This window comes from Sinocyclocheilus anshuiensis, unplaced genomic scaffold, assembly GCF_001515605.1.
Source record: "Sinocyclocheilus anshuiensis isolate Anshui unplaced genomic scaffold, SAMN03320099.WGS_v1.1 scaffold733, whole genome shotgun sequence".
Taxonomy (NCBI): domain Eukaryota; kingdom Metazoa; phylum Chordata; class Actinopteri; order Cypriniformes; family Cyprinidae; genus Sinocyclocheilus; species Sinocyclocheilus anshuiensis.
Genome location: NW_015539923.1, coordinates 538,664 through 549,076, shown reverse-complemented (window position 1 = coordinate 549,076; position 10,413 = coordinate 538,664). Strand labels below are relative to the sequence as shown.

General features: G+C 38.0%; 2 protein-coding genes across 2 annotated transcripts in view; one reads left to right on the top strand and one right to left on the bottom strand.

Moving 5' to 3' along the window:
- LOC107686590 (telomere repeats-binding bouquet formation protein 1-like) overlaps positions 1–6,911 on the top strand; it is a 10,724-nt gene extending 3,813 nt beyond the window's left edge. Inside the window, exons 10-19 of the mRNA XM_016483656.1 lie at positions 638–853; positions 1,009–1,304; positions 1,661–1,725; positions 1,874–1,969; positions 2,130–2,390; positions 2,833–2,874; positions 4,403–4,444; positions 4,829–4,899; positions 5,208–5,375; positions 6,073–6,911. Of these exons, the coding sequence (XP_016339142.1) occupies positions 638–853; positions 1,009–1,304; positions 1,661–1,725; positions 1,874–1,969; positions 2,130–2,390; positions 2,833–2,874; positions 4,403–4,444; positions 4,829–4,899; positions 5,208–5,375; positions 6,073–6,120 (1,305 nt within the window). The 3' untranslated portion in view covers positions 6,121–6,911. The remainder of the gene's footprint in view (positions 1–637; positions 854–1,008; positions 1,305–1,660; positions 1,726–1,873; positions 1,970–2,129; positions 2,391–2,832; positions 2,875–4,402; positions 4,445–4,828; positions 4,900–5,207; positions 5,376–6,072) is intronic.
- Positions 6,912–6,969: 58 nt separating this feature from the next.
- On the bottom strand, positions 6,970–9,461 carry LOC107686613 (uncharacterized). The gene is made up of 2 exons (XM_016483669.1): positions 9,369–9,461; positions 6,970–8,253 (listed from the first exon to the last, which is right to left on the bottom strand). The coding sequence occupies exon 2, from the start codon at positions 8,243–8,245 to the stop codon at positions 7,565–7,567; it is 681 nt and encodes a 226-aa protein (XP_016339155.1). The 5' UTR covers positions 8,246–8,253; positions 9,369–9,461; the 3' UTR covers positions 6,970–7,564.
- Positions 9,462–10,413: the final 952 nt, after the last annotated feature.

The window sequence follows — 10,413 nt, the reverse complement described above, 5'->3', positions numbered from 1 at the left end:
TTCGTTTGGATGATGAGAACGCCGTCTTCCGATCTCAGGTGCACACCCGCAAACCATAACCGAGTCCCCTAAAAAAGGGTGGTCTGGATTACGGTTCATGTGAACTCCGGTAAGGTTTGCTGCTGATGTGAACGCAATCGTACCAAATCGCTGAAGTGAACATCTATTAATGATGTATTATTTTATAAAAATGTGTGTTTGTGTGTGTGTTTCACTCACTTTCCTGACGAGCGTGACTGACGCTCTGCAAGCAGTGAGCTGTATGTCTCATTTCTGTTCGCCTTCAGCGTTCTTTAGAGCATTTGCAGTACATTCGTAAGACAGAGATGTAAGTGCCGTTATGTACTGAAGCTTTGGAAACAAAACCAATGGTTCAAAAACATAAATATTTAAAAATAAAGAGAGCAACTATGCATTTTGCTGCCTTCTCCTGCACCATCGTTACTTAGCAATGGGGTAAACAGCGGATGGCTTGATGACGCAAACGAACCACGGTTCGGACCTAAATAAAATCATATGAATGCAGTCCAGCAGGGGGAGGGGAGGCAATCGAACTCGGGTTCGGACCAGGCAAGCGAACCAAGTGTGAAAGCACTCTCTTACCTTTATTAGCCTAATTTTGTATTTTGATTTTCAGATTGGTGTGAAACTGTGGGAAAAAGACACTGAAATCCAGCAGAGCAGCAATCAGAGGTCGGCCTCATCTGTGGAATGTAATGAGGCATGGTGGGAGGGTTCTGTGATGCGAAAGGTCAAAGGTTACCATCGAGTATGTGGGGAGCTACACACAACCCCTGCAGAAACTCTAGAACGATCAATCACAAATGAAATACTGTACAACAAAGAGAATTCGGTGAGAATGACATGTAAACACATTAACAGATAGTAATGTGTAAATGTTAAGCATTCTGCATCAGTTTATAGCCGTTTCAACTACAGAGAGTATGTTTGTGTTAATTGAGATAACTGGTGTAAACATAACATTGTTAGTTTTGTGTTTGTAAGTAGCAGTGTGTCAGCACTGAAGAGTGTTTGAATCCTGCCCAAGTCACTCACTTCAAAGACCCTAGCTGCAAAAAGCGCAACGAGAGAGAGCATGAACTAATGAGAGGGAATGAGAGGAATATTGAGAGGAGTGACAACCAGAAGGGAGATGTGAAAAAGAGAGACATGGAGAGCAAAATACAGTCTGAAAGAGTGACAAAGAGATTAAAGATGATGAATCTAGACTCAGATGATGATGATGGCAACAAACTTCTACATCACTGCAGCACGCCAATAGGGGGCAGCAGAGATACACAGGGGTAAACATTAATCATAAATTAATGTTTTGCTTTTACAGTTTGCTAGATAAACACACTGTTTAAATACATGTAATTTGGTGAATAAAGAGTTCAAATTAATGTCTTTCAAAAATATATCGTACACTTGTGGCCAGAAAATTTACATTAATAGATTTTTTGTTGGAAGAAAATGAAAGTATGAGTTGGAGTTATTCTTGCTTTTCTTATACCTAGTTGTTTTATTCAGGATTAGAATGTTCACATTAAATCCAGATACACATAATTCATTTCATGTCAATGACTTTTCAAGACAGTCAGTAAATTTTTCCCCTCGAGGGAGTGACATTTCTCTCCGTTTTATTTTTCTTGGGTTTCAGCCCAGATATTTTCAGACATCCTGATCCCATGAAGAGAAACCAGTGCACACACACTCGCTCTGATGGTAAATCCTACTAAAACATCACGCTCGCTTTGTGCTAAGTCACAGAAAACCCTTTGATTTCTCTTCACCTACAAAATTTTTATTAGTAATCAAGTTCTTTGCTGTTCATTTAAAGTTTTAGATCATGAATTTGTGCTGTTGTTTTCAGACGAGATGTCTCTGTGCTCTGAGCTGTTAGACAGAGAAATTAACAGGTTTCTGAAGCCGCCCTCTGCCTCTAAACCCAGAGGTCTACGCTGTGCAGGTGTGTGTCAGTATAAATACACACAAACAAACAACACATTAGATAATAAAAGCAATACTGCCACTTTCTGATTTTTTTTTTCAGTACTCTCGTTCTTTTTGTCTTGCATGTCCTTTGTCTCCATGCTGTCATGTGCACACGCACCTTTTCCACCTCTCAGGTTGTGTGAAACATATGAATGAGATGGACAGTCGTTCATATGGCGCTGTGTTGCGTAGCTGCAGGTTTCAGTGTGACTTTCACCTGGTGCTACGAGAAGCTGAGGATCGATTTAGGAGAAGCCAGCAGTTAAAGAGGACTAGCCACACTCTAACACATACTCACATCCACACACACGACAAAAACAGAAAGAGCTCTAGTGAGGATACAGAGAGGAGCAAGAGGGGAAAACACATGCTGAGTCACCAACCATCAGACAGATGTAAGAGACGGCGTCCACACATGGTCTTTCACAGTGTATTTGGGAGTGTTGAAGAATTGCTCCGACCGCAAATGTTTTGAAAGTAGCTTTGATAGAACAAGGCCTGGAGAACCAAACACACCCTCATGATTTACATTTATTCATTTAGCAGATGATTTCATCCAAAGCAACAATGCATGTTGGGAAAGCGTTGGGAATTTATAATTGCATACAAAGTCTGACGGTCCGTTTATATTCTATTTTATACAAACTCTGTTCAGATAGATCATTAAAATACAAACAGTATGTGACAAATGGTATGTGGAATCGAGATTCGCAATTTAATGATATATTATGTCCCAGTTATTGCATAGAAGTATGCAAATCTTCACATGCTATATTTGCAATTTTAGTGCATTTGGTGCTTCTTTCCTGTTCTCTAATTCTCTGTTTCATTCTCCAGGTGTTAGTCTCACACCCCTGAGAAGACCGAGAGAAATATACAGTAAGAGAAATGTTCTTTCCTTTTCAGGACAAAAGAGAACTGTAGCTCTCAGGTGTATTTCAGTTTAGAGGTGAGGGGGGAGGTAACATTCATAATGTCTGTGCCACTATAAACATCTGCAAACTGCCCCATACATTTGATAAATGGTGCATATTCGTGCAAAGAGCCAGGTTATATTATTGAATAAGGTAGTTATGTAACACAAGACTCATCTGTGCTTTTGACTTTTGTCTATGTTGCTGAAATGTCTTTCCATCTTTGCTCTCAGCTTTTTCCTTTTGTCCTCCCTTTTTTCCCCTCAGTCTCACTCATTCCATTCCCTCTATTGCCGAGTTGTGGTCTCTGAGTGCTGTTCAGTTGTTCCGATGTGGCTTTTTTTCCCATAACCTCAAGACTTACTCACTGAACTTTTTAGAGATGTTCTCACTATAATTGTCAAGTAAAGGGTAATGCAGTGTCATCCAGTCATTATCCATAATCAAACCTGGAAAGGGTGATCAGGAACCCAATCATAAGATTTTTACTTTACATTTTTACTAGTCAAAATATGGCACTAATAAGCAATTCTAATTGGTGCTAATGTAAAAGTAGCAATTTATAGTTTAGCAGCTATTATATGTTACTGCTAAGTTCTGCAATTGACCAAACAAAATGAAGAATAACTCTATGATGATCTTAATGGATAATTTACATTTTTGAATTGTATTATTTGTTTTTAATTATTTAATTTAAACTAAAATATAATTATTTTGCATTGTTTTTAACTTGTATTTTATTACTTTATAGATATCTTAATGCCTGGATGAAACGAGTAAATGATAAAGATTGGTGTGTGTGTGTGTGTTAGAGAAAGACAGTTATATAGGAAGATGGTTGGAGCATATGTGTAGGGAAGATGGGTAACTAGATTATAGTTCCCTGTGGGTTCTGACCTCTATAGTCATTGACCTGCCGCTATGAAGACTAGTCTGTTCTCTGTCTCTACCCCACAACAAAGTCATTAGGACTGAGGATATGTCCAGACTCAAGCACACAACACTGTTTCACTTTAACAAGATCAGTGTGTTCCAGTCTACCAATACACACGTTCACATACTGCATTTGCATCCATACATGCACACACAAAGGTTTTTGTTCCTCCAAGAGTTGGTGGAACAATGTGACTGTATTGTACTGTGTATGACCAAACACACCCTCATGATTTACATTTATTCCTTTAGCAAATGCTTCAGTCCAAAGCAACAATGTATATTTGGAAAGTGTTGGGAATTTACATACAAAGTCTGATGATCTGTTTATATTCTATTTTATACGAACTCTATTCAGATAGATGATTAAAATGCAAACAGTATGTGACAAAAGGTCTGTGGAATTGAGATGCAATTTTATGGTGTATTATGTCCCAGTTATTGCATAGAAATATCTAAAAGCCTCTTTTATCTTTAACAACAGGATATTTTCACATGGCATTTTTAGTGCATTTGGTGTGTCTTTTCTGCTCTCTAATTTTCAGTGTTTCTCTCTCCAGGTGTTAGGCTCACACCCCTGAGAAGACGGAGAGAAATATACAGTAGGAGAAGTGTTCTTTCCCTTAACATTCATAATGTCTGTGCCACAATAAACATCTGTAAACTACACCATACATTTGATAAAAGCTGCGTATGCATGCAAAGAACCCGGTTATAGGAATGTCGTTCATGCTGAGAGGAATGTTCTGCTGTAGTCGTGCTAAAGAACAGTGAGTATTTTTTCAGTAGGATACTAGTACAGGGTTCAGTACTGTGTGTGCAGTTTCACAGACTGCCCACTAAATCATTCTAAAGATCAATAAACCTCCCTGCTGCCTGTGCAAGTCTCACCATTTGTATTGCTGTTACCTGCACGGACACATTTTGTGTGGTTTGGTTCATTAATTCCACTTCCTCTATTTTTCTCTCTTTTCATTTTCTCTCAGGCCAAGGCATAAAAAAGAACATGGATCACAGCCGTCTCAAGAAAACTTCAGAAGAGTGTCTCCCAAAAAATGTATGGTACTGTTAGTATTAGGTGAATTATATACCATGATTTCACACTAACTTAACTTGCATTGAACCTGGAACATTTTTATTACACAGGCAGTCCAATGTCCAGGTTTATTACATTCTGAGCATAATCAAAGAAAACGCAAATGTAAAATCCATTAACTTGCTTTACCTCTGAAACAATTCACATTGACTTTAAAGATAAACTTACTATGAACCGTTCATATTTGTGCACTCATAAGCATAATGCATATCATCTTTAGTCCCCATTTTTATCTAAATGTGTGAATTCGTGAAGGTTTTCTGCTTTAGTCTTCAGGCAGACACAGAGAGAGGCGGAACTTTTCTGCTGATGAGTTGCAGTACCTCAAATTTGGTGTGAAGAGGTTTGGCCATTCCTGGAACTCTATCCTCTGGACGTATCCCTTCCAGCCCGGACGCACCAATGTAGACTTGGCCAAGAAGTACCAACACATGCAGGTATGACATGACCAACAGTGATGAACATCAGTTTTCTGAATACTGTAACTTGTATGTAAATTTAACAAAGGCTGTCAAAACGTTCACTTAATATTTTACATCACAATCACTCTATGCTTCCACCAAGATGTACATTACAGTGGTGAAAAATTGGAGGAGTTGCTAAATTTCACAATTTAATAATAGAATTCATATAGAAAACAAGTCATTAACTGTTTTTACTGTATTTCTGATTAAATAAATGCAGACTTGTTGAGCATAAGAGACTTTCAAAAACATGAAAAAATCTTACTGCCCCCAAACTGTGAAAAGACATTTTTTATGAGGTGCTCCCATGTACTGATTGAAAGTGAATAGTAATGATAAAATAAACCGATATTAGACTCCCAGTGGAAGAATGATCTCACTAAGAGGAAATGCTAAAGAAACTGTGGCCTCTTTGGAATGTGGCCGTCGCACTGTTGCATAACACAATCTGTTCTTCTGGTTGTAACAACATGACAAACATGATATGGCTCGATGAGATCTAGAGGCCATCAGATGTTAGTTATATTGCTGTGCCAGTACCTTCATGGCTGTGGTGTGATCTAGCCTGTATTGTGAAAGAAGAGCACATATCATATTTTTGCTTCCTGTTTCATTTCCCCAGTACTGCTCGTCCAGAATCTTGATTGCGTTTTCACTCTTTTACTGACAGAAAGCTAAAGCACGGGGTGTGGATCTATCTGGGGCAGGAGACGAATAAAACATCACCAGTTGAACTCATTTACAGCCATCACTATTTGTTGAGTTATGTATTGTATATTTTTGTTACTGGATTTTATAGTTTTGCCCTTATTTTGCTGTACAACAAGGTGATGTGTTAGAAAATAACTTTATTTGCACTAAAGAGAAAAGGAAAAAATATTTAATTTTAAATGTTGTTATATTTTCTACCCAACGTAAGATATGGGTATCACAGTTACCTGTTTGTTTTTTGTCAGATCCACTTTATTTGCATGGGAGTCCATACTGTATGTATATTTGAATAAAGTTTACTTGTTGTGCAACAGTAGATTCCCTAGAGCTATGTCATCTAAATTTATTCCTCTTATGGCTGAAGTACACAAAGCTCTGTTATACAAGGATAATGAGGCATGGCATTTCCTTGAGATTCCTGCAAACTGAAGCAACTTAAAATTTCATCAAAAACTTTGCTACATGTTCAGCACTGAATACTCAGTTGAAAGATGTTTGTTTATAATAAAGCCAAAGTTTCTTGGGAAAAGAGCCAGAAAGTTAACCTCAAAAAAAAAAAAAGTCCCATGAGACCCCTTTTCTCTGGAAAGAATGTTGCCCTTCTCCCCAGAAGCTTTGCTGAGAAAACTGAGGGAGATTGTGCATGTTATCTTGCCAGGAAACTCCCATGTATTGGGATTGTTCATATACTTCTGTGTTGACTTTTATTTCTAACACCAGAGGCATTGCGGTAATGTTGAATCAAGCTAGTTTCACATATTGATGTTTTGCTCAGATGTTTGAGAAGTTACTTTAGGAATGCATACCACAAACAATATTTGATTAAATACAAAATACAAATCAAGGAACAATGTTATTGTGATGTGTTACAGTCTTTATTTTCCTTTACTACAATCATTGTTTTAATGTACATTCTTTTTCTCTTCCCCAATGGGAGACTGAACGGTTCATACACAATCACCAAGAGCTTGGAAGAAAATAGACCATCGAGAAAAGATACCAGACAGCTAGTTTGCTGCTTGTCAATGGATTGGTAGGCTTAAGGAATGTTCATTAGATATCTGAGGTGGCTGGTTTTACATGTCACTTTCATCTATTTCATGACAGGGTTGTGTAAAACTCAGAATTAAAGAACTGGCTCTATTGACTAATATTAACCTTCAAACATCAAAGCTTTTTTAACTGTGGTTCAAACTTTCAAATAAGACGTCAAGCCAATATTTCTGATAAAAAGTTTATTAAATTCTTTGAACTTCAATTCATTTGAATTCTAATGAATTCTGCATCCAGTTTGCTAGCTCAATTCAATTCTGAATGAAAAACAACCCTGTTTCATGACTACATCCTCAGGGAAAAAAAACATGTTCATTAATTTCTTGAATATTGTTACGACATAATTGCACGTAATTATCTTCCAGCCGCTGCTGTTTTCTAGAGGCGAGTGTAGTGGTTTATATAAGGTTGACTGCGTCAACTGCATTCTGTCCCATATCTTCCAAAGTGAATGATGGATCTGAGTTAGGGATTGTAAATTCATGGGTCAGTTTACAGTCCAGGAGGTCCACTGAGGGCATCTCCACCTTATCAAGACATTCCAACAAATCCTTGTTCTCAGCTGGTGCAGGACTGCTAATTTTGTCTTCACCCATCTCACTGGTCATGGCTTCACTCACCATAGTGACTCCAGAAATGAGGGCTTCTGAGAGTGGAGATTTCAGCAGGTCATCCAAGAGGCTGGGTTCTTGGAGAACATCAGAATCAGCGAGATCTACAACAGGTTCAGACTTCTGTTCAGGTTCAGGTTTCTTCTCAATCAGGCTGACGGATGCCAATGCGGACTCCACTGCTTTAATACCTCTGTTTACAACATCTTCCACCGGTGCAGCAATCTGTTCAGTGGCTGCGTTGACCGTTTCTCCTACAGCTTGTGTAAGGCTCTGCAGAACACTGCTCGAAGAGCCAGGCTCACCGATGGTCTTCCCTTCTGCAGGCATGCTCTCTTCTTGAATCTCACCTTCAGAAGATTTCTGCCCTGCATTTTCAGCCACAGGTGAGCCCTCTTGTACAGCTGGACCTACTGTCTCTGCTCCTATCCCTGCTTCACTCTTCTTCCGACTGAGCTTTGCTCCCATTCTGCCCCCTTGCAATAGAGATACATCAGTTATAAAAGCCAACTCACACAAATAACTTTTTATGTAGCTATACAACATTAGTCTAGTTTCTACAATACTAGGAGAACAAAGTAAGAGGTTGTCACTGGGCCAAAAACAACATTTTCATGGTGAAGGTCTCCAACTATAAACTGGACTACAGATATTGTAGAAACAGATACAGACTACTGTTTTGGAAACAGTATAAAACATCACATAATGGAAAGGAAGGCCACAGGAATTTGCTTTAGCAGGAATGACAAAAAATACAAATTACAAAAAAAAAACTTATACTTCTCAGCTTAATCAAGAGTTGTTAGTCACAATTTGAGAAAGTTGCTAACATGTAGGCATCATGGTTAGGGTGTTTTGCATATATTTATGTAAAACATCGCCAGTGGAACATGTAGAACAAAAACAACTGAATTAGTCTACCTATATATATATATATATATATATATAAAGGAAAAACAGTATGTTGGATAAAAGTCTGTGTTATGATGCTGAAATTTGGGAAGCAGCATGGTTTAAATTTTTAGACATCTGAACATCATGTTCTTTTGTGGTTTTATTGGCCACTAAATAGAGAAGAGAAACAAGCACACGTTGATAGATATGAACAGCTTCCATTGGCATTCATGTAAATAAAAGCAAAAAGAGCTATTTTTATTTAGCATACTCTGGAAATTAAATGAAAAAATAAAACAACTTCTCATTATTTTACCGATATTAATTTATATATATATTTATTTATAAGTTCATATGTAAGACAATTTAAACTCTTATTTTATCTCAGCCACACCTTCCAGCTGCTGAAGTGCTTTGAATATGGGTCTCATCTGGGGACCACACTCTTGTAAAGAGATTTAAAGCACAATTTAAACTGTCAAATTAAGTTTTTAAAATAATGAACCCTGAAATAACATGGAGTTTAAACCCGTTATAATTTTCCCCACTGACGTGGCATCAGAGCTGAGACAGCGGGACAAAGCGCAGTCCTACTGAGACTACCGATAAGCAGGATACTTATTGTACTAATCCAAAACTTAAACATTGCCGTTTTGCATGCGTGGAAAATCAAATGGTCAATTAAGTAAATACCTACCTTCGTTGAACAGTAAATGAGTGGAGACGCGAGCAGAGACAGGATCTGGGATAGAGAGACTGACTGCAAAAGGAGGAAACTCTCAGATAGTGATGCACAGTTTCCAGACGAATCACTCATTTGAACCGATTCTTTTTAATGATTCATTTGAGCCGATTCGAAAAGCTATTAGGCTGTGTGACAGCTAGACGACAGAAATGTGAAAAAAACTTGTTTCAACTTACATTTACATTTACATTTAGTCATTTAGCAGACGCTTTTATGCAGGAAGGGAGCAATTAAATTACACGCGCTCCTTCTTAGCCGAGGGCAATTATTATAATTACCAGAAAGTGCAATCAAAAATACAAACGCAAACAAAAATATAACGTAGAAATAGGCAGAAAACGAAATATTCCTTCCTAGCAGCAAGTAATAATTCCAACAGCAGATCTATAAACAAGTATTATGCAGGACACTCACGTGCAGCCGTCTGTCTCTTCTGTTGACTAATCGCTGTTGACGAATCACTTAATTCGACTTTTTCAAGCAGTTAAGAAAACCTGTCTGGCAAAACACCTAATAACAAATACAAGCGGATTCAGAGTGCATTAAATCTGAAGTTGCATTGGTCTGAGGTACTGTTTTTTTCATGCACATTGGGTCGACAAAACATGTCATGGTAATTGCGAATTTACAAACCACAAGTAGCTGTATCACAAAAGTATTAGCCTATGTTTAAAAGTCTTTACGTTTGACTATGCTTGACCATGCTAATTTCGCGAGACCAACAGATTGCGCGGCCAGTCTAGTGGCACAAGTGGTCCACTATTCATTTTTAAGAATAATTCGCACACTGTATTTAAGGACCAACATAATTTTGTATACATAAAAATAAAACCGCTAAATTCTGCACATCTAGGAAAACTTAACGACTCAAAAGAATCCATTTTGAACCGGTTCACTAAAACGAACCGATTCATTCAAATGAATCGGACCTAATGCTACCCCTGATTCACTCCCTCCGTCAACAGAGCTGTTGGAAATTTACTCCCCCCCCCCCCCC

Excerpts from the sequence above, each read along its gene's own strand:
- LOC107686613 (XM_016483669.1), bottom strand. The coding sequence starts at position 8,245 with ATGGGAGCAAAGCTCAGTCGGAAGAAGAGTGAAGCAGGGATAGGAGCA.